General features: G+C 35.4%; 1 protein-coding gene and 1 non-coding gene across 2 annotated transcripts; both read left to right on the top strand.

Moving 5' to 3' along the window:
- The first annotated feature begins 2,008 nt into the window (after positions 1–2,008).
- TMEM41B (transmembrane protein 41B) lies at positions 2,009–24,300 on the top strand. The gene is made up of 7 exons (XM_028516224.2): positions 2,009–2,399; positions 12,263–12,380; positions 15,361–15,489; positions 17,864–17,957; positions 18,594–18,698; positions 20,154–20,292; positions 22,645–24,300. Exons 1-7 carry the CDS (start codon positions 2,279–2,281, stop codon positions 22,812–22,814), a joined length of 876 nt encoding a protein of 291 aa, XP_028372025.1. The 5' UTR covers positions 2,009–2,278; the 3' UTR covers positions 22,815–24,300.
- LOC114501178 lies at positions 13,787–13,914 on the top strand. Its single transcript, XR_003684938.1, has one exon. It is a non-coding gene; the product is annotated as a small nucleolar RNA SNORA19 (small nucleolar RNA).

The following is a 24,300-nucleotide window of genomic DNA, read 5'->3' as shown; positions in this document are numbered from 1 at the left end:
AGGAGAATGGATTAAGAAGTATAAATTAGTAGTTACAAAATAGTTACAGGGGTGTCAACAATATTGTAATAACTATGTATGGTGCCAGGTGGGTACTGGAAATATCAAGGGGAATACTTTCTGAAGTATATAATTGTCTAACCACTATGCTGTACACCTGAAACTAATACCTGAATGTAAACTATAATTGAAAAGTAAAATAAAAAAAAATAGTGCCAGAAATGCACTCAGGAAAAAAAAACAAACAAGTTCAGTGGCTTCAGAAGTCCTGGAGGGCTTAGTTCAAACTGCTAGCATTTTGTTCTAAGGTCCTTGTGTTATCTCTTTAATCTCATTTCTTTCCATTTTTCTCTTTGTTTCCACTTTTTAAAAAAATAAGCAGTAGCTTCTAACCTTTGCAAAAGCTTTCATTTTCTTTACTACCCGGTCATCCTTTAAATCAGGTTGAAAATCATTATTGCTGGGCATTCACTGCAGCTCCATTCTAACTTAGATAACCCTCTTTCTGCTCTTGCAGTCTGTGCACCTCTCAGTATTACGACACTCTATTAATGAGGTTGTTCATCAATTTATTGGCTATTTAATTTTTTCTTCTGTGAACTGACCACTCACATTCTTTGTCCACTTTTCTGTCAAGTTGTGCTTTTCTAATTTATTTGTAGAAATTCCTACTTCTATGGCAAATATTTTTTCTCAGTCTTGTTTTAGTTTTAGAGTTTTCAGGGCTTATTTTTTTTGTTTTTTTGGTCATACTTATTTTTTTATGTGTAGTAAATATAATAAATTTTTGAAAATTGTGTGTCTTGCTCTGGAAGACGTTCTCTACACTAATGATGTGTTTACTTGCTTTTATAATTCTTCTAACATTTTTGTTTTTTATAATTAGTTCTTGAAATTGTTTCTGAATAAGTATTTTCCAGATTATTAGTCTCTTAATATATATTATTTTCTATGGTTGAAAATTTATTCAACAAATTTATCAAATGTCCACTTAACTGTTTATTAAGACCCTACCTTAATAAAGCCTCCATTCTAGAGATGGAGGCAAACAATAAACAAGTAAATAACTCAAATAATGACTGGTTTTAATAACGACTATGAAGGAAATGAAATGGTGACCTGCCTCCTATAGTGGTCACTGAAGGCGTTAATACAAATAGAGGACGTGTACATAAAACAGTTCCATTAAATGCATATCCCGTAATTAACCATTTTTCTTTAGTTTTGGGTTTTTAGATTGCTTGCACATGTACCATTATACCAGTAAATAATGCTGTTAGGACAACTCTCTTTATATGTTTATTTCCAAGAAGTAGTCTCCTAAAAATGTAATTACTGGATTGGAACAGTATTTTTATACACGCTGCCAAGTTGGTTTTAGAGGAAATTCCCATACACCCTTCAGTGAGTAAACCGAATACTGCTGGGAGAGGTGGGAATGGAAAACTATTAAGAAAGATAGTTTGGGGCTCAGCAAAAAGAAAAGTAATGAGCCGACCTGGGTTTACTAGAGACGGGCGGCAGGGTGATGGGTGACAAAGGATAGCACTTGCTTGGGAACAGGAAAACGGATTCTAAACCCGTTTCTGCCACCCTGTGACCTTCACAGGTTATAGCTCCTCCCTGAGTCTTAGATTTCTGAAACTCAGTAGAATCGGATCAAGTTTTACGTTTCTCAACATCTTCATATCAAGCATTCTCTAGCCCCTCCAAATTCCAGACAGTAGCTTCGGATCAGCAGTTGGGAATAGGCACGACGAGACCCCACTGCAAAAGACGCTACCAGTCATTCTCGGGCACTTCCGGCGGCTGGGACGTAGGGTTTGAAGTCGCCGGAATTGCACTTCCGGGTAACTAAAGCTGCGCATTAGAACTCTGGGAGAGCGAGTCAAACCGGGTAACTCCAATGCCACGACTGCGCATGCTCCCCCAAGTAACGAGGCCGGGCAAGGCGGGGCATGGCGGGGCATGGCGGGGCGGGGCTTTGAGTGCGGCGGGCAGAGATCCTGACTTGTCTCGCGGTGACTGGGCGGGCACGAGCTCTAGAATCTCGGGGCGGCGCGGGGCGGTGCGGGGCGGAGCCTAGTGCGAGTGGGCTGAGGTCACGCCTCGGTGCTACCCGACTGAGGTCGTCTCAGGTTAGGTAAGGTGGTCTCAGGTTAGGTGGTCTCTCGGAACTGGCTGTGGCTGTGGCCTCTGGGTGTTAGAAGGCGCCGGTGGAGTTGTTGTGAAGGGGGTGCGGCATCGCCTCGTTCCCTCCACCTACCCTGCAGTAGCCATGGCGAAAGGTAGAGTCGCCGAACGATCGCCGACGGGGGCACTCCAGACGACCCCAGCTGGGGATCAAGTATCGGGGACGCGGGGCCCTACGGCGCCGGGCAGCGGAGATCAATTGAAGGGTAAGTGGAACCAGGGACAAGAGCTGGGCCTGGCCCAGAGGCGAGAGTGTGCCGGTAGGGGCTCCGGAGGGGAAAAGATCTCAGCCGGGTTCCCGGGAGTTGCTGGGGCAGAGGGGCCTGCCTGTTCGCACCCAGGGGCAGGAGAAGAGAGAGTCGGGGACCTGGGCTTGGGCCGCTGACCACCACAAGGCAGGACATCTAGTTGGTTCGTCGTAATTTTTTTTTTTAGTTGAATTCAGTTAAAAGAAGGAATGACACTGGCTTGTTGACACCAGGGAGAGTGTAAGATTGATATTATACTGAAGCTAGGTAGAGCTGTAAGGAACTTTAGCATGCATTACTTTATTTTTGTGGATGAGGAAACTGAGGCCCAGAGTGGATACATGACTTGCGCAAAGTGACAAAGACAGTTTAGTAATGTAGTGGTTAAGAGCAAGGATGTAACTACGTTTAAGTACAATTTCCAGGTGGCAGGAACACAGGTTTGAGTATCTACTAGTTATGACTTTGGACTTGTTATCTTTCAAAGCTCAGTGTCCAAACTGTACAATGATAAAATTAATAGTATCTAGTTAGATTGGTACGTGGATTGAACGAAATAATTCATGTCAAGGATTTAGTGTAATGCTTGGCTTGTATGAAGTTAACGATTACTATTATAGCTAAGATCTCTCTCTCTAAAGCTTTTCCCCACTATGCCATTCTGGCAGTTCTCAGGGGTTTAAATATTATTTTAAGGAAAAAAGTGTACCTAGAAATTAAATACTTTGATTCCATCTTGGCATAGGGTTTTTCATTGCTTTTCAGCAGTTGAAATTGATAAGCTCTGTAGATGTTTTTAAAGCCCATTAAGTTGAAGAGATCTTAATAAAGGCTATTATGTTGTCTGTAGCTTACTTCCACTATTGTGTTCTACCACCAGTGATGGGTAAAGATCTTTTAAGAATGTTTAGCAACATTGTAACTATAATCAACAATAAAGTATTGTACACTTAAAATTTATAACTATGAAGATAATAAGTTTAACATTCAGCCAAAATGAAAAGACTGTCTAGCAGAAAATGGTATTTTATTTTTAAATATTTTTAAAGTGATTTAAAATGTCTCCAGTTTACTTTGGCTGTTTAAGCTTTATGTATTTGGGTATTTTCCCACCTTATGGACAGTAGAGCTAAATAACTTACTAAGTAACTCAGAAATGAATTGTTCTCAATGTATAAACCCATTCAAATTAAAGGAATGTTGTTTTGAAGATGCCGTTACTGACAGTGACAGTAATCTAGGGGTTCCTTGAAAAAGTGTTTTCTATGTAGGGTGTCCCTAAAGATTGTCATTTAGTTTGCAATAGCAATCAGTTGATTTATTACTGATTTTTGTTAACCTAATACTGTTGAGAAAATAAAGTTTTGAAATCTCCAAAGTGCTTTTAAATTGTTTATGTTATCATTTGAACAACACAAATGACTTCTGTGGACTACAAATTTGTAGGAAGATGGAGGAGATGTGAAAGCATGCCTTCGTAGACTAATAGGATTTGGATAAATAGGTTTTGGATAAGAGAAGGGAATGGGATTCACATTGATTGTTAATGTGAACCTTGTATGTGTGTCAATAATGAGTAAGTTGTCAGGAGTGAAGAATTTTTGTTGGATAGTAGGAGATAAGGTTGGCCATGGTCAAAATGGTGTGGTAGTATAGAAGACTTGAACATACTAGATAAGGCTTAGACCAGCTAGCTCAGTTGGTTTGAGTGTCATCCCCATACACCGCATGTTCAATGGCTGGCCAGGGCCCATACATGAAGCAACCAATGAATGCATAAATAAGTGGAACAACAAATCTCGACCCTCCCCCAAATCAATAAAATAAATAAAGTGCTAGAAAACAGAAGTTTTGGGATCGATACTTTAAAAAAATTTTTTTTCTTTTTCTTGTCATTCTTTCTTGGTCTCTGCAGTGTTACGAATTTTCTGGACCATTCATGGTTAGGAACTTTCATGGACCTTTTACGTAGCAGAGTTTGATTTACTTGCTGGTGGTAATCAGCTGGTGATCTGATGTCATTAGTAGCTACTTAGCCACTGATTTTCAGATTATAAAAAATAATTTTTGTTAATTGCAGGTGGTAACTTGACATTCTAAAATGAAAAGGTTTTAGAGAACGGATAAAATTTTTAGTTGCTCTTGATTGAGAAATATAGTAATGACAAATTTGTATTTTATTACTTGACATATATGCATAACTTTGACAAATAGTTGTCACTGTGTGTTTTTTTAAGTATTTTATGCACTATATGCAGTGTTTGGTATATTTGGTGTGTTCCTTGCCATGACTTTGGTCTCTAATGTAATGTTTGAGCGTTATAGACTGAGGATTAACTACTGTGAAGACTTAAGCAAGGCAATGACACTGAAAGTCTAACGCTTGCATGATGAGGAAGGAAAGGAGACAAGAGGTAGAACCACTTTAAGGCTCTTGACCTAATCTGTGTGCACGGGTGCATGGACCAGAGTATTTTATTTTTGTGTGTTATTTACCTTGGATGATCTGCTTACTAGCAAGTCATAGAAGTCCCCCATTTTGATTTAAGAGAATTCCTAAAACCGTGTTTTTCAACATGTAAGTCATTACCCTCATGAGCAGTGTGAAATCAATTTGATCTGTAATGATGAGCCATTTAAAAAAAGAGAAAATAACAGAACACTTTGCATGTAGTATTTTCTTTGAGATTTTTCATTTATAGAAATCTTGGTATATCAGGTTATGGTATAAAATACATTGCTTATTGTAGAAGGCAGCCAAAAATGTTTGAGGAACGCTGTCTTGAAGTTAATTTTACTGCTTTCAGAAGACAATATTGTAAGAACTTGGACAAAAATAAATCCCTTTCAGTGCCTATTCTAGATCCTGCCATGCTAATTTGTTTCAACAAATACTCATTGAATATCTACTATAAGCAGGATACTGGCTAAGAGGAGAAAAGAAGCTCTGATTACTGATAACTAGGAACTAAAGTTAGACTGAAGTTGGCAACTGGACATTAACCAAGGTATTATTAGCTTGATTTGTTGATGCCAGCCTCAATCCAAATATTACATATCAAGATTTTTGGCTTATAATTAGTAGAAAACACAATTGGAACTTTGCTGAAAGGAAGTTTAAGGGTCCATAGAACTAAAAACTTGAGAGATTAAGTGGGATTCACTGGCTTCAGTCTGGAACCAATGAATGATATCACCAGGATTAGATTTTTTGTGTGTGGTGGTCTGCTTACTTGATGTCAGCTTTACTTAAGGTTGATTCCTTTTAAAGGTACAGGTGAGCTAAATGCTTTTTTGTTAATTTTGAGAATCTTTTCCTTAGCATTACCAATAAAAGTCTGATTATTCACTCTGATTAGACTATGTCAATGAAATGCTTGTCCCTGAAACTATCACCACTGTCAGAGGTAAGAATAACTTGATTGGCTCAGCCTGATTCATAGCCTACACCTAGAAAAGGGAGTAGAAATGAGGTCAAGTCAGTCTTCCCCCAAACATGGGTCTCTGTGTTGGATGGCTCATGATTTTTCTCTATTTGTGTTCAGTCATCTTGGTGTAGCAGTGAAGAAAGTGAACTTGTAACACTGGTTTTGGGTTGGATTAGATATAAGGAAGGGATAAGGATGCCAATCAAAGGTGCAACTTCAGACGATACACCATTGAGTCCAAGCTCAATCGATGGGCATGGAAGGGAGAGAAGTGAGGAGTCCAGTAGAAGTTAGAAAATGGAGTGAGTGAGCTCACGAAAGAATACAGGTGATCAAAGAATGATATATCAGGATTTCAGATGTCCATGGTAGAGCAGTCTCAAGTGATGTGAGAACTTATGTGCCCCTGGAAGTGGTTGACTAAAGTTGAATGGGAATGAAGGTCTGAAAATTTTGAGGCTGGGTTGTACAAATGGATGATGAATCTTTTAGGATTAGGAATAAGTTTACTGTATGTAATACAAGTTTGATCTCAGCCTTCAGTGAATAGGGAAAGTGCCTGAAAGTGGTTAGACAGTGAGGAGGGTGTGGGAGTTGAATGGTAGCAGAGTTGCAGACCATAATAAGCCTTAGAGAATGAGCTTTTATACGAAATAGGTAGTGCTGTATTTTATAGTTATTTTTGCTTTTTAAATGTATACTTGATGATATTACACTTTTCATTAATAATTTAAAAATCTGAAAGCCCTTACTTGTTAGAGTCCCTATAAAGTTGTGTTCTCAGGAGAGATGGGTCTTGACTTCCTTTGTGGTGAGATCAGGTAGGTCTAGTGGAGACTGAATATTGAGAACTAGTGGACTAGATGACCATTAGTAGTCATTCCCAGGATTTTAGAGGCAAAGGTTTTGCTTTTCAAAAGGTGTTGATATGAAACTAATAAGAGAAACAGGAAGTTATCTCAGACACATTGAATTTAAGTTAGGCTTTTTCAGGATGGATATATACATATTAGAAGTTAGAGAAAAGGTGCTTGTAAGAGGGAAGAATTAAATATACAGGGGAAATGGAGAGATAATTCGGAGAGCCAGATCTGGAAGGAAGGATGCTGGCTGGCATTAAATGCAAAGATAAAGGAAAAGGCACCAGGGAAGATAATTTCACTAGCAGATCTTGAGTTAGAGCTTGGGAGCTCACTAAGTGTAGAGGCAGTGTCATTGGTTGAGAGAAGAGGAAGCTAGAATTAAAGGCTTGAAGAGACTTGAAATAGCCTTTTGGAGAGTGCTGAAAAGGGGTTATTGTTTGCCAGTGATAATCTTAATTGAAGACAGAAAAACATGTGAACTTGTTTTAGGCCAAAGGAGCATGATGATCTGACCTTTTCTAACAGTACCTTTGTCCTGGGAGGGGATTGGAAAAACAGATAATAGGATGATTCAGATTGGGAATTAGTATGCTGGGAGATTTAGAGGTTAATGAATGTATTAAGTACTGGTATGGGTAGCTCTAAATGTTAAATGACATGTGTCTAATGCAGCTAGAAGAAGGCATATTATAAATATGTATGCTACATATGTAGATGTAGAGTTACCATTAGAACAAGTTCTTTACCTTTTATCTTTTTAGAAATAAATGAATTGCATGCTAGTATTTGGGTTTATTAGGATTCTATTCAAGAAGAATTTTTGAATCATAATAGCCAGCTCTCCCTGTTTATCCATTTGTATGAAAGAGAACTTCAAAATTGAATGTCACTTAGTTTTATTGCATTCTTACCAGTGTATTGTGTGTGTGTGTGTGTGTGTGTGTGTGTGTTACTGTTGAGCATAGTGCTTCCAAATTTTTGCCTAATTTTACAAAGTGAAGAAAATGAGTTGTAGGTTAATTTTGTTCAAGTGTCTATATATTTTATCATCCAACTGTAAAACAAGTAGCAAGCAACCAGGAATGTGTATTCAACCTTCAGCTTAGTGTTCTGAAGTCCAGTTAAATGTCTGACACCTTTCTCTTCACCAACCCCTTACTTAGGACTGGTGAATTCATAATGGGAAGAAAAATATTATAGTTTAATATTAGGGCTAGCATGCTAAATGTCTTATTTAATTTTTAATTTAAGAGAACTGTGTTATCTGTTGAAGTCTTCAAAAATATGTTTACTTACAGTACAGGTTAGAAGGCCATAAATTCTTTTCTTACCTTTGAGTCTTCAACTAAATTTCCACCTGCTCTTTGAATCTTGCTTCCATTCACTCTAACCCAGTAACCTTGCTTTTCAGTAAACTCAGAGCCCCTTTGTACCATTCCCTGGGAGTCTAACTAAGGGTAGCATCAGCCTCCTAAGAGCAGAGATAGAGCAAAGTTTGATACATAATAGATGCTCAGCAGATAGTTCTAAGCAACTATACATTTGAGTGCACACTTTGCTTATAGTACAAACCCTAAGAGAAGTTCCAAGAAAGGGGGAAAATCAGCCATTTATTCTTAGAAGTAATTCTGTGTCCACAAATACCTATAGGATAAAAAACAAAAAATAAAGTTATTGATGGTTTTGAAGAGTTTAAAAGATACCCATAATATTAAATTATTTGTATCAGTACTTTTTGTACTCTGCACCTGATTCTAGCAGGGAAGTAAATGGAACACAAGGACTGGGCAAATTAATTCCAGGTAGATTAAAAAGTAGCATACCTTGGCCATACAAGAAGCAACCAATGAATGCATAAGTAAGTGAAACATATCGATAGTTCTCTCTCTTTCTCTCTCCCTCTCCCTCTGTGTTTCTCTCTCCTCCCGCTCCTCTCTATCTAAAAAGTCAATAAAATTAAAAAGTGGTATATCTTTAAGAAGTAATGGGCCTCTAGAAAAATCATAGACTGTATACCTTTGTTAACATGTCTTTTCTTTGATTTCAACCCATAGAAAACTGTGCCAAAATATGTAATATTTATATATTACTCATTTTTTTTCTAGTAGAGTACCTCCTTACTTAGTAAAGTAGAAAACAAACTCTTTTAGCAGTTTAACAGTTTATGTTTAAATAGGGATTTTTGGTTGAATTGGTTTCAGTGCACACTTGATATTTTTGTAACTACTGGTGATCACTCTTTTCTTTCCTTTTTTTTTTAGGGTGAGTAGATATGATTTATTATGAGTCATTAAGGGATGCATTGAATTAGATACCATAATTAGGGCAAAAATGTAGTAGACAATTTGTCATTTATTATCATAAGCTCTGCAGAGATCTTTTCATATTTGACCTACTGCAGATGTTTAAAGTCTATTTAATTCTCTGTGCTGCAAAAAAACGTATACAAATACATCAGGGGATTAATGAACTAGAGGATTACAGGGCAGGCATGCCTGGTTTATTAGTTCATTGAAGGCATCTTTTGTATTATTATGATCCCATTTCTTCCTGCAGTAAATTTATAAATATGGTAAGTTTGATATTTATCATATTTATAAATATGATAAAGTTTCTGTTTGTGACTTGGTTTTTGAAGTAAAGTCTTTTTTGAGATTATGTAAGATGAAACATAACAAAGTTAAAATGGTAAGGACTAGTTGAAAATTTTGGCTGATTTGTGATATGTTTACAGAAAATTGGAAAAGAAAAAATGTTTAACCTTAGTGTTTACATACTAAAATGTGATAACTCTAATATTGTCTTTTAGAAAGCCTGCTTTAATGAACAGATAAGAATAATGTATATGTAGTATATTAAAGCACTGATTTAAGCAATTGGTGTTTCAGCAGAAATTATAAGTTGACTGTAAATGGATAGTCAAATGCCTTGGAGATATACTTAACACTATTTGGTTGGTTAGGATTTTCTTTTTTAATGGATAGTGCATCATCCTTTGGACCTCTATTTGCTTACCTTAAAATAGCTAGGGTGAACCAGATTGTTGCTTTTGGTTTTTAAAATTATTTTTATTTATTGATTTGAGGGAGACAGATGTTGGTTTGTTATTCTACTTATTTATGCATTCATTAGTTGTTTCTTGTATTTGCCCTGTTCAGGGATTGAACCTATAACTTTGATTAGGGACAGCACTCTAACCAACTGAGCTACCCAGCCAGGGCCAGATTGTTGCTTCTTAAGCTTTAATGTGCATACAGATTACCTAGGTATCTTATTAAAACACAGATTCTGATTTAGTAGGTCTGGGATGTTGGTCTGAGAATCTGCATCTTTATCTTCACCTGAGGACATGCTTATTAATTTTAGGGAGAGGGGACGAGAGGAAGAGAAACATCATCAGTTGCCTCTTGTCATCAAGCCAGCAACCTAGGCATGTACCCTGACCAGAAATTGAACCTGCAACCTTTTGGTCTGCCGGCCGATGCTCCAACCAACTGAGCCACACTGGCCAGGGTGAGAGTCTGCATTTTTTAAAATTGATTTAGAGAGAGGGAGGGAGAGAAGTGGGGAGGGAGACAGAGAGAGAGGCACTGATTTGCTGTTCCATGCATTTTTGTATTCAGTGGGTAATTTCTTGTATGTGCCCTGACTTGGAACCTGCAGCCTTGGCTTATTGGAGCAGTTCTCTAAACAGCTGAGCTGCCTGGCCAGGGTTTCTGCATTTCCAGCAGTCTCACAGATGATGCTGATTCCTGTAGTTCCCAGAACATGCTTGAGTAGGAAGAGGCTAGGGGGTTGCTAGATAGTTGCTAGATGGTTCAACATAGAATTTAGCAAAATCTGATTCAGTTGTAACATAAAACTGCCATAGTGAGATGAAAGATAAAGAAAGTGCAAGTTAAGGCTTTTGGGTTGAAAAGGAACAGTAATCAGTTTAAACTAGTACATATAAAAAGGGAAATTGTTCTGAAAATAGGAGATAATTTCACTGGTGTCCATGAGCAATAAGTAATCTAGCCAGACTTCAAGAAAAGTGCATTTAAAAATCAAGTAGGTTAGCTATATCTCCCATTTCTGCTTTCTGAATTTCCGTTCCAACCTCCCCCTTACATTCTGGTACATGTCTTTGGCTTGCCATGTTATCGATGGTAGTCTACACTGTTTTGACCTGTCAGTCTCAAGACCTTGACAACGATATCTATTTCTCTTAGTTCAAATTTTCAGGAATGAATTGTTTCTGTTTGGGTCAGGTTTCCAACCTTGGGCGAGCTAGCCTTACATGTTTTGGAGGGTAGAGTGTTGGAATCACATGGTTAGAATAGGGTCAATGAGATTAGCCTCTTTGTGGGAGGGTGATGGACATGGGAAGGGTGCTAGTTTCCAGAGAAGGGGAACCCTACCAGAGTGGGCAGTAACACGTGTCTGATATACCTTTTTTTAAAAACAGTTTTATTTATTTATTTTTAGAGAGAGGGAAAGGGAGGGAGAAAGAGAGGGAGAGAAACATCAATGTGTGGTTGCTTCTTACACGCCCCCTACTGGGGGCCTGGCCTGCAACCCAGGCATGTGCCCTGACCAGGAACTGAACTGGAGACCTTTTGGTTCACAGGCTGGCAGTGAGTCCACTGAGCCACACCAGCCAGGGCTCATTTCATACTTTTATCTGGCATATAATTTTAAAGATAATGCTAAGATTACCTTGTGAGGGAATGCAAATGCATTCTCCCATTCTTGGAATCACGGACAGAGCCACACAGAACATTTGAGGTTCAACTTTATTCTGAAGCCATTGGTGTGAAGAGAAAGTATAATGTTCACCAATTGCAGTAGTGCAGCAATTTTCCAACCCAGGTGCCAGGAGAGGCACACTGGTGTGCTGTAAGAATTCATGAATTTTTAAATCATACAATACCTATTTAGTCAGGGACACTGATCTCTCTTTCCTTAGACTCAAATTACAAAAATGACAACAGCAAACACGATAGCCATTTGGTGTGAATGAATCAAAAGTATGCCTTTTTTGTCAGAATTGCAAAAATATATATATTTTGATGTGCTGCAGAATTTTATTAGTTTATGTATGCCATAAAATGAAAAAGGTTGAAAAATCACTGCATTAGCGAAATCTTTAGGTTCTTGTAACAGTTGAAGTAATTGCCAGTTACATCATTTTTCCTAAAGGCCATTCTAAGTTCCCCGTGTAGATAATAAAATTGAAAGTCAGTGATAGCACTTAGAGAAATACCCATTGTTCCCCTTTGGCTCATCAACAAACCAATGCTCCAAATTCTGGTGTTCTGTTTTTTCATGCTTCTAAAATGGATATAGCCCTGAAAAATACTCTACCTAGTTAATAAACATCAAATACAATTGTACTTAAAATTTAATGTTACAGTGTTTGGGGCAAAAATGTGAACAGCTTTTTGGAAAGAAAGCCTTTAAAGAAATTATTTGCAGGTTGGGGATACTATCTTCCTTTATGTTTATCTTAAATATGGCTTTTTTTTTCACCCCCCCCCCCCCATTTCAGAAAAAGCCTGTGCGGAAGCTGGGTCAGCAAGAATGTCACTTCTTATATTGCTGTCCATTTTCTTATCTGCAGCTTTTGTCATGTTTTTGGTGTACAAAAATTTTCCTCAACTTAGTGAGTAAGTATACTGAATCAAACTGAAAATGTCTAGACATTTATAGAGATGAAAGTGGATTAAAAGTTAAACTAATTTTAAGTGACAAACTGTCATGGTGATTGTATATCAGCTCTCACGGCTTGTAGTATGTCCATATTTATATTGACAGTGTTAATTAAGTGCTTCTTTCCAAATATGCCTCTTGATTTTCTATGCATGGCGTTCCTAGCACTGCTTCTATAATTAAGGCCTAATCTTTTTAATGATTCTGCATATATGTATGTGCTTACCTCCTTCTCCTTTTCTTCCTTCACATGCATACATATAAACATAAAACTCTGTGAAATGGGTGGTGGTTTCTGATATTTTCTATTGTATTTCATTTTTTAATGCTAGTGACTAAGTAAATTTATTTTACAGTCTATAATAGATATTGACCTGCATTTTGAGAAACATGGATCTCCTCTGCATTCCATTTTCTATCCCTATTTCCTCCCTTCCTACTTGTCTTTGTAACCAATTGTTATCTTATATTTCCTTATTTCCTCACCCAGTGCGTCTGTGTCTCTTAGCTCTTTCCCTCTTCCTTGTTTTATGGAAATAATATGGTCTCAATAGGTTCTTTTTACAGTGGAATGGACCTTGTAAAAAACTACAGAAATATAGTAGGCTTTCAACCAGGGCCACTGAAATGTGATTTCAAGGTTTTGGGAAGTTACTTTTCCCTCTAAATTCCTTTCATTAACAATGTCTTATGCTTGAAAATTTATAAACTATATTTTAATACTTTGATTTCTTGCATCAGTGTAAATTAATGTCTTTGGGAGGATAGCATGTTGTATTACTTTAATATTAGTGTGATTGAATTTTAGATTATGTTGATTTTTTTAATGATTTTATTTATTTTTATTTTTAAAGAGAGAAAGGAAGGAGAAGAGGGAGAGAAAGATTGATGTGTGAAAGAAAGATCAGTTGGCTGCCTCTCCTGCAGGTCCTGAACGGGGGACCTGACCCACAACCCAGACATATGCCCTGACCCAGAATTGAACTGGGGACCTCTCAGTTTCTGGACAATGCCCAACCTACTGAGTCTCACCAGTCAGGGCAATTCTTTCTGGTTTTGACCAGAGAGTAGGAAATAAAGAGCTGACTGAAAGAGGGAAATAATATAGAATGTAAGATTGTTCTGAATATGCCTTAAGAATAACATCACTGCTGTGGCTGGTGTGACTCAGATTGAACCCTGACCTGCAAACGAAGGGTTGCTGGTTCGATTCCCAGGTCATATGCCTGGGTTGCGGGCTAGGTCCCCAGTAGGGGGTGCGTGAGGGGCAACCACACACTGATGTTTCTCTCCCTCTCTTTGTCCCTCCCTTCCCCTCTCTCTAGAAATAAATAAATAAAATCTTTAAAAAAAAATAACATCAGTGCACATTTCATTGGCCTGCTTTCTCGTATATGTGAGCAGTGTTATTTCTTATGTGCTATACAAGTAGTTGAAGGTTAATTAGCAGTATAACTAAATAGTAATGCTGCCAGTCTCCTTCAGACAAATAGTTCATAATAATAATAAAAAATAACATCACATGTACATAATAATGAGTTATTATAAACCTTTTAAATTCTTATTTCTATGTTTTATTATGTGCGTATGCATGCATGCATGCACACTTCTATAGTTTTTTAAGTTTTTAAAGTTATGAGAAAACCTATTTTAGTTTGCCTGTGATTTTTATAGGACGTAAGCAGCATTCTATCATTGTTCTGCAAGGTCAGTTAAATTTTATCATAAACAAACGAGCACTGTATACATTAAATGCAAAGGTGATTATTTGAGGCTTTTATAAGCAAGGAATTATTCAGTTCCAAACAAGAAATCAAATATAAAGTAAAATTAATAGAATGGGAAGAAAATGTTTGTTTTAATTCGTTTTCTAATTATACTTGACATACAATGTTACATTAGTTTCAGGTGTACAGCATAGAAAATGTTTAAGTTTTTATCTGAACTTTGAGCTGGAATAGTCCAGAAAAGGTGTGATATGTAACTTTAGTACAGTTTTTACCTAATTTGAGTTGTGATTGACTACTGATTTTGGATTATCATGAGGATTATCCAAAATGATGTTAAATGTGTTTTAAATATTGCTAACATCAGGGTTGATTTCTTAATTAAAAATTTATACCGCTGTTGGAGCAAATGCTTTTCCCCATTTATTGGGTTAGCTAAAATGTTCATTTGTTTTTTTCTATAACATGGCTCTAGTAGCGCTTAGTTGTCTTTAACTTCATTCGAAACAAATTTTGTTAGGTTTTATTGTGATAGCTCTTACATCAACTAACATTTTTTAAAAAACCAAAATTGGTGAATTTTTATATAGCTATTTTAATGTTGAAAATGGAAGAAAATATGTAACATTTTTGCCATATTATGCTTTATTATTTCAAGATAGATAAAAACACAACTGAAACACAAAGATTTGTGCAGTGTATGGAGAAGGTGCTGTGACTGATCAAACGTGTCAGAAGTGGTTTGTGGAGTTCTGTGCTGGAGATTTCTTGTTGGACAGTGTTCCATGGTCATGTAGACCAGTTGAACTTAATAGTAATCAAATTGAGACATTAATTGAGAACAGTCAATGTTATCAACCCAGGAAATAGCCGACATACTCAAAATATCCAAATCAATAAAGTTACTAGTGAAAATGAAAAATGTGTCTTTACTTTTTACGAAAAAAACCATGTGGACTTTTTGGCCATCCCAATAATTTGGGTTACCTTGAACTTTCTTATATATAGTACATGTCTCGTTATATTATTAATGCATTAAAAAACAGTTTTTAGGTTTTTGAAGTTAATTGTGAATTTATGCTTAATATTTTACAGATCAAGGCATTATTTTGGATAAAACTTCATGTTTTGAAATTGACTGACTATATACTGTTAATTATCTTGGCAAATTTCTGCTTTCAAATTTTTCGCTTTAATTTTATTTCTTTAGAGAAGAAAGAGTGAATATGAAGGTTCCCAGAGATATGGATGATGCCAAGGCTCTAGGAAAAGTTTTATCCAAATATAAGGACACCTTTTATGTACAAGTACTTGTAGCTTATTTTGCTACATATATTTTGTATCCTTTTAACTGAAAAATGTTCTCTAGTTTTGTTCAAGAAAAAGGTATTAAAAGATCTGCTCGGTTATACATAATTATTGTTCCTTTTAAAAACTGTTAATATAATGTAACAATATTAACTAGAATATTAAAAAATTAAAATGTAAAATATTCTCATATTAATCCCATCTCTTCAACTAAGTAATTATTTCTGGATATTTTGACCAATTTTATTGTATTCTGCCTATTTTACTTATAAACATTTTCCTTTGTATTGAGATAATTATTTATCTGTTTTACTTATGATTATTTGTTGATTGTCTTAATTTAATTTAAATAATTCTTTTTAATTAGTAGTTGCCATACCATAATTGTTAAAAATTCCCTTAGGTTTGAAGATATAATTCATATTTAATTTTTTGTTCTTTTAGATGTTATAAATCTTTTTGTTTATGACATTTTTCTTCCATTTAATGGTTTTCATTGTAAAAAAAAAATCCTGAGGACTTTTTGAATAACAATTAGTTATTCAAAAGATATGGATTTTTAAAATAGTACTTAGTATGTATTTCTTTGTTTTATAAAAATACATGTTGTATTTTTAACTAGTCAGGGAAATAACTTTATTCTTTCTAAATATTTTCAGGCTGCTTATGCCACTAGTGATTAATCTAATATGTGGACTCTAATTTCTGATTTTTGCATCTTTTATTCTCTCTTTTTTTCTTAATCTTCACCTGAGGACTTGTTTACTTTGTTGATTTTAGAGAGAGAGAAACAGAGGAGGGCGGGAGAGGGCAAGATGGAGGGAGAGAGAGAGACAGAGACATCTGTGAGAGAGAAACTTTGATCATTTGCCTCCCATACACAATTGACCAGGGATATGCCCTGAAACCAAGGTAGGTGCCCTGTCTGGAATTGAACTCGCAACCTTTTTGCTGTGTTTAACAGTGTTCCAACTGACTGAGCCACGCAGCCAGGGCTGTATCTTTTATTCTGATCCATTCTATTTTTCAAATATTCTCAATTAATGAAAGACATTATTTCTTGATGTTGTGACAGTAATCATTATGCCTTTATTTTAAAAATAACCAGCTTTTATTTTAAAAGCAAATGACTTTAATTCTTTCAAATTATTTTTATTCTTGCTGCCTGTTACTTTTAGTGGAGGTATCCAGTAGACAGATGGAAAATTTGAGACTGGTATTTGATTGGAAAAGTTGAATCAGACATAGAGAATTCAGAGTTGTCAGCATGTATGGCCATGTACTTGAAGCCATGGAAATTGCTGAATTTATCAAAGGAAAGGGAGAGGTGAATATGGCTAACAGAATGGTAGAGAAATCCGAGATTTGAGGGTGAGAAGAAAAAAACTAGATCTATAATGTAGAAGAAAAGTAAAAAAATATTTTTTATGTGAGAGGATGTTTAATTCTATTCGGGAATCACTAAAAAACGACTTGAGAAAAAGCCGTAGATTTTTGGCCAGGAGGAAGTTTCAGTAGAGTGGTTTCAGTAGACTGGGTGAGCCAGGTGGTAAGGGAGGAGGAGGGAATGTCCCTCGAGGAAGAAAGATGAGAGGCAATAGCTGGACAGGATACCTCGGTCAAGCAGAGCCTCAGTTTTCTTTAGTTCCTAGGCATCTGTGTGGTTTTATACAGGACAGATCCTGTGGAAGAGCAGAAGTTAAAGAAACAACCCAGGAAGAAGATTAAAATGGAAACACGAGTAAAGTGGGAACTAGAGAAAGGAGGAGAGGGAGAAATTAGTGGATGAAGGTAGAAGTTTTCAACTAGGAAGGAGAGATTCTGAGGGAGTTAATGCAGTCTGCAGTCTGACTGACCTTATAAGTAAATCACGTTGAGGTGACAGAGGGGTCCAAAGCCAAAGCTGGAAACTAAAGGAAAGTAGAAAAAAGCATAATTGTATTTAAAATAAGATTTGTAATTTTTACTATATCTTATAATCCCTGTCTTGTTTTAAATTAGTGAATTTAAGGCAAATGTCTGTAAGTTAAATTAGAAATTTCCACAGAAATCATACCTGAAAATATTTGGGAGTAAATACAATGCATTAAAGAAGCATATTTAAAAGATTACTGAAGACCTTTTTTGTTCTTGTGCATTCTCTCTCTCTCTCTCTCTTTTTTTTTGACAAAGTGCCTAATTCCTGGCTGTCACATGTTAGTGAATGGTCAACTTAGAGATAAGAGCATTATAACTGAGGAGTTATATATATATATTTTTACACCGTTGGACATAATTTTACTTTTAATACTGTAACTTATTAACACAATACCTTATATTTTTATGCTTTTTTCCCTGAAATGTTGTATTTGTCTTTTTAAAATTCTACTTAATTATGTTTTAATCCTTAACTTAAAAGTTAACAGCTTGCAAACATTTGCTATTCCAGGTTCTATATTTCTCAGCATACTCTCAGGGTTTCTTTATCCCTTTCCTCTAGCCTTATTTCTTGTTTGTTTGGTAAGTATATGAAATGAAACTGGGAGACTACAAAAAACATAGCTTTAAATAGAATGAGGGGGAGGAGGACAGCATTACTGGTCCCACTTATTTAAGCATAAACTCATTAGTTTTAAGAGACATTTAATGTTAATCTGTTAAGTCCCTCCATAAGGAGCTGTTGTATAGTTAGTTTGCTTTTTCTTAGAACAGGGAAATCATAGATTCAATTGCATTTATAGGCTCAGTTTTAACCTTTTCTTCCTGTTGTATTTTGTCATTCAAATAGTCCAAGAATATGGGTGGGCAAAATGAGTTAAGTCCCAGGGCTGGAGGTGGTATTGTCAGGCATATTAATTGAAAGAAACAAATTGGCTCTTGGAGTTTTATTCTTAGGCTAAAAGCTAACATTTAGCTGTTTGGATAGAGACATTAAATTTAACCATAAGTGCTAGTTTGTTGTAGCTGATCTCATTTTAGTCGTAATTTGGTCCGAGAAAGGACTAGACCAAATGGGTTCTTGCTCTCTGCACAGGAGACACCATGCAGAATATCTTCCCTGCCCCGCCCCCAAAGAAGTAAACTAGTTCAGCTTTTCCTTAGGTCAATGTATCCATGCGAATGAGTACAAAACACTGACGGCTTCTTATTTTCTAGTGTTCTGGACTTGGTGCCTCATTCTGCTATATGCTCTCCTATTTAGTTGGAAGACCAGTTGTATACAAATACCTAACAGAGAAAGCAGTAAAATGGTCACAGCAGGTAAACATGTATTTTAAAATTATTTAATGTAAGTTTTTGGCTAATTGGGTGGTCAGTATGTAGTCCTTACATACATTAACTCAGACTCAGCGCTTTAATGAAAACGATCTTTTGGCCAAAGTAAAATCAAGTGGGAGGCAAATAATGAATGTTAATATTTTCAGATACAAGTTTTTGTATGTTAATTCTTCATTTTTAGTGAGTTCCATCAGAGCATAGAAGTAAAAATGTCGATATAAAGGCATCCACGTATTTTAGATGCCTCACCTATTTTGTGTTGATGCAGTGATGCTGTCAGTGGGTCCCTGAAGAACTTGATCAACCAGCCCCTTTAATGTGCTTCACAGGGGGAGCAACTGTTATCTTCAGTCAGGATTTCTGCAAAGACTAGCAATAATATAAGCAATACTACACAGAAAAGTCTAACATAGTACTACTAAGAAAACCCTCTTTTTATAAACAATTGAAAGAAATGCTGTTAAATCTCAAAGGAATTTTAAAGATCATCTTTGCTTATCCTTTTATGTTACTGATTAAATATTAAAATTATTTTACATGTATTTTTGGAGTACCTACTTTCTGTTTATTCAAAGGAGGTACTAACTATAATATAATTATTGCTTATATTTAATTGGTTAAATATTTCCATATACTTGTTTAATGTTACTTATCAATAATGAATTTACTCATGTGATATATATTATAATAACATAAAGATCTGAATTTTTTTAAAAAATTGGAGTCTGGGTGTATTGATGTGCTATCCTAGCCCTTTACATTGTAGGAAGTTAAAGGCATTAAAAAGTTGGTTACTTGATGTGTTTTTTATATCTAGTCATACGTTTAATTTTGTCATTTTAGGTTTAAAATGTCATTGTGGAGTCATCATTATCTAGGCCAGCAATTTTCAACTTTTTTATCTCATGGCACATATAAACTAATCACTAAAATTCTGTGATACACCAAAAAATATGTTTTTTGCTGATCTGACAAAAAAATAATAGACATAATTTTGATTCATTCAAACCAGATGGCTGCTGTTGTGTTTGCTGTTGTCATATTTTTATATGACAGCCTAAAGGAAAAGACATCAGTGCCCCTGACTAAATAGTCAGGTATTGTATGTCTTAAAATCCTTTCAGCACCACAGTGCACCTCTGTAGCATACCGGTTGAAAATCGCTGATCTAGGCTGATGTAGAGCCACCTTCAGCAGTGTAACATTATGCTATAGGCACAATTCTTAAAAAACTCTTATCCCGTATTATTTAGCTTTGGTAGTGAGCATTTGATAAGTAGTTCATTGTTATTTTCAAGTACCCTTTTTGATCATTGGATAAACTCAACTATCAAGTTGTATAGTTGTATGAGAATTTGAAATAAGGTATTTTATATTAAGCAAGTTGTTTTCAAGACTAACTTTATCTTGATCCTAATTCTTTCTTTCTTATGACAGGTTGAACGTCATAGAGAACATCTCATTAACTATATTATATTTTTGAGAATAACACCATTTCTGCCTAATTGGTTTATTAATATTACATCTCCTGTGATAAATGTGCCATTGAAAGTTTTTTTTATTGGCACTTTTCTAGGTAAGGTCTCTGGCTCACTCTGTGTTAGAACTCATTGTGTACATACATATCTAGGCTGGGCTAGCTTTCATGCTCTTTGCAGATATGCCAGACCTTGGCACAGAGCGTTGTCTATATAAATAGGTAGGTGCTTAGAAATGTTTGTTGGATTGTCTTTTTTTTTTTTTAAGATTTTATTTCTTTTTAGAGAGAGGGGAAGGGAGAGAGAAAAAGAGGGAATGAAACATTAGTGTGTGATTGCCTCTCACGCCCCACTACTGGGACCTGGCCTGCAACCCAGGCATGTGCCCTGACTGGGAATTGAACCAGTGATGCTTTGGTTCACAGGCCCACTCTCAATCCACTGAGCTATACCAGCCAGGGCTTGTCTTTTATTTTTTTTTAAATCCTCACCTGAGGATATGTTTTCATTGATTTGAGAGAGAGAAACATTGATCGGTTGCTTCCCATACATGTCCCAACTAAGGCTCAAACCAGCAACCTAGGTATGTGCCCTGACTGGGAATCAAACCCCGGTATAGGACAACACTCCAACCAACTGAGCCACATGGCCAGGGCCGTTAGATTGTCTTAATTTAAGTATTTCTGTGTTAATCCTTTTAAAACGGCACCAGATATTCTCTACCAGATATTTGTTAATCATGCAGAATTAAGCTGAATTTTTTAATTCCATTCTTTCCTTCATTATGGAGACAAAAAAAATCACAGTGCCTTTTTTGAATAATTTTGTCCTTTATCCTCTAATCAAGCACTGAAATATTGAACTTTAATTTTTAGTGAGAATTGATAAATTTTTTTTCTTTATTGAATTGATATGGACATTACCAAAATGTATAGGGGAAGCAAGGTTTAACAAACATTTTGCTTTCAAGGAGCTGTGCTTAATTTTGAAATTAATCACTGGACATAAGATTCTTTTATATATTTTATAAATTCAAATGGTTCCTTAGTAAAAGTATTCTGCTTTTGTTTCAAATTTAAGTAGAATTCTTTAGCTACAAATAAAATGAGCAGATTCCTTGTGTACTGAGTGTCCATTTATTGTGAGAATAAATCTTCTTGAAAACAATAATTGAAATCAGCCCTGGCTGGTATGGCTCAGCGGTTGAGTGCCAGCCTGTGGTTCGATTCCCAATCAGGGCAAATGCCTGGGTTGCAGGCCAAATCCCCAGTAGGGGGTGTGTGAGAGGCAACCACTCATTGACATTTCTCTCTCTCTCTTTCTCCCTCCCTTCCCCTCTCTAAAATTGAATAAATAAAATCTTTTTTTAAAAGAGTAATCAAAATCAATTTTTATTGCTACTTTTTAAAACATTCCTTGATAAACTTAAAAATCTCAGCAGGGGTAACTTTAGATTTTGTAGATTAATGTTAATGTTCATGGGATCAAAAGAGACTTTTTGTCCATATCTCCTTATTTTACAGATGAAATACCTAGAGATTTAGTTAACTTTAGCTTTGGCTAAAACAGCTTTTTCAGTTCTGGTTTTTAATGAAATATTAGTCTGTATATACTCCTATTTAAATTCTTTTTACTCATATTTAAAGTTATTTCATTTCTGAGTATCTCCTACCACTTTATTTTTATTTTAAGTGTATTCTGTCAAGGGTGAACGACAACTTACTATCTTATTTTTGAACATTTAGATTATTTCCAGATTTTTATTATTTTAATGCTTCGATGATGAACATCCTTGAGATCTTTGCTCATACACATTATTTGCTAAAGTTGAAATTGCTGGATCAGAGCACATTCTTTTTTTAAGGGTGTTCATAAATGTAAAATTTTTTTCCAGAAACTTTTCTTGAGTTCTTAAATTTATTTCCTTAAAAGGTGATTATGAAAAATTTAATTCTTAAAAAAATTTTAAAATTTTTCTTTAATTTACATTTTATAAACACTTTTAAATTGCATATATTTTTAATACATTTTTAAGAAGATTTTTTTTTTAGAGAGAGAGAGGAAGGGAGGGAGACAGAGAGGGAGAGAAACCTCGATATGGGAAACATCAACCCGGTTGCCTCTCTTCTGCCCCTACTGGAGACCTGGCCAATGACCCAAGCATGTGCCCTGACTGGAATCAAACCAGTGACCTGTTGCTCTGCAGGCCAGTGCTCAAATCACTGAGCCACATCAGCCAGGGCTAATTACATCTTTTTATTACTTATATTGATGGTCCCCTTACTCCCCCTTTGCCTTATTGGAAATAAACTTGAGGGACTCTAAATAAAAAATTTCCAAAAGGGAGATTACTATATTCTTAAAAGATATTTTCTACATACAGAAAATTTTAATGGTGAAAGACAATGATTTTTTTACTGGCTTTGTTTGTTTGTTTGTTTGTTTTTTAGGTGTCGCACCTCCGTCTTTTGTAGCAATTAAGGCAGGAACAACATTGTATCAACTTACAACAGCAGGGGAAGCTGTTTCCTGGAATTCAGTATTTGTTCTAATGATTTTGGCTCTTCTTTCTATCCTGCCAGCCATCTTCCAAAAAAAACTAAAGCAGAAATTTGAGTGAAAAACCATCGGAGTTTTAGTTTTCCTATCATCATCATCATCATCATCATCATCATCATCATCTCAGGACTGGCAGGTTTATGTGTTAAAATCACCTCTTCAGTAGTTGAAACAAGGAATTTGTAAAATAAAATTTCCTATCAGATAGTTAAAATAATGCATTTAAGTGGCAAGGGAGAGAAGAAAAAAATGAAATTGGTATACCATGAAAGTGCTGTCAGTAGTTATGATAGCCGTCTTCTAAATTATTATTCCAAGGGTAGCCATAAATAATTAGTAATAACATCATAGGAAATTCTAGACCCCGTTGATTTATTCAGTTTAATACATTCATGAACTGGCTATAGATACTTACCCTTGGCTTGATATTTTAGTATTTTCCTCTCTTATCCCTTGCTAATAATTAAATTAGATATACAAAAGTAAAACAACTAGATTTCTAAAAATAGTATTGTAGTTCTGGCTAGTGTTGGCCTTTTTTTAGAACATAGATTTAAAACTAGTGCTTAAAAGAGATTTACATCTTCCTCTTTTTACCTTTGAGGTAATGGACTTATTTAGAAGTTGCATCTTAGTGTACTACTGAGTTGGAAGGGGTATCAAGTTGTATCTGTTTGTGTATTTTGTTTTTTTCTGTTCCAGATTATCATGGATTTGTTTGAAATTTAAAATTCTGACCATTCTATTTTCATTTTTTTCTAGCTTTCACGATATTTTCATTGTGCATATACAAAATGGTGATTACATGATAATTGTGTCATATTGGTTTTGATAATTTATATTCAGGTAATATTTTGTTACACAGTTTCCCTTTACTATCTCTGAAGGGGATTAAAAAACAAACATTAATCATATATAGTTTTTAGATGTTAGATTAATTATATTACTTTATATTTTGAAATAAACAGTGATGGCATAACACTTAAGTGATTAAATATAGTTTATTTGTTCCAATAACTGTAAAGTTTACCTTATTTATTTGTCTGGTCATTAAAGTATATATTATGTAACTATCCTTTTATGCATGATATACTTATAAAAATGCCTTGTTTCATTTCTGTTGATGGCTTTTTTGTTTGGGGCTGCTTCTGCTTAATGCAGTTTCCCACTTTAGTGTTTTTTACTTTTTATAACTCAAAGTATAATTAACTTCTCACAAGGTAACTACTAAATTTAAATAGTCCTGGAAAAATGAAACAGCTTTTTGCTGCTTGCTTAATGGTAATACACTTGATTCTAGGACATAACTGATCTGAAGCAAAGTACTCTCGTCAGTTCTACCTTCACCCAAGACTGTTGTGCTGAAAAGTACTTTAGCTGGGAGAAATCCTTGTATCTTATTGTGAGAGGTATGATCATTCTCAAAGCCTGTTTCTACTATATAATGTGGACTGATTTATTATTTTTTCTATCACAGTATTAACAAATGGATTTATTGTAAATACAAAGAAAATATATTGATTAATATACTATTCTTATGTCACCTG

This window comes from Phyllostomus discolor, chromosome 6 (assembly GCF_004126475.2).
Source record: "Phyllostomus discolor isolate MPI-MPIP mPhyDis1 chromosome 6, mPhyDis1.pri.v3, whole genome shotgun sequence".
Taxonomy (NCBI): Eukaryota; Metazoa; Chordata; class Mammalia; order Chiroptera; family Phyllostomidae; genus Phyllostomus; species Phyllostomus discolor.
This window is presented reverse-complemented; position numbering and strand designations above follow the sequence as displayed.

What these genes read in the sequence shown, in the direction of transcription:
- TMEM41B (XM_028516224.2), top strand. Translation starts at nt 2,279, where the DNA reads ATGGCGAAAGGTAGAGTCGCCGAACGATCGCCGACGGGGGCACTCCAG. An exon ending in AATTTTCCTCAACTTAGTGA is followed by an intron (nt 12,381 to 15,360) that starts GTAAGTATACTG and finishes TTATTTCTTTAG; the next exon opens with AGAAGAAAGAGTGAATATGA. An exon ending in CAGTAAAATGGTCACAGCAG is followed by an intron (nt 18,699 to 20,153) that starts GTAAACATGTAT and finishes TTCTTATGACAG; the next exon opens with GTTGAACGTCATAGAGAACA.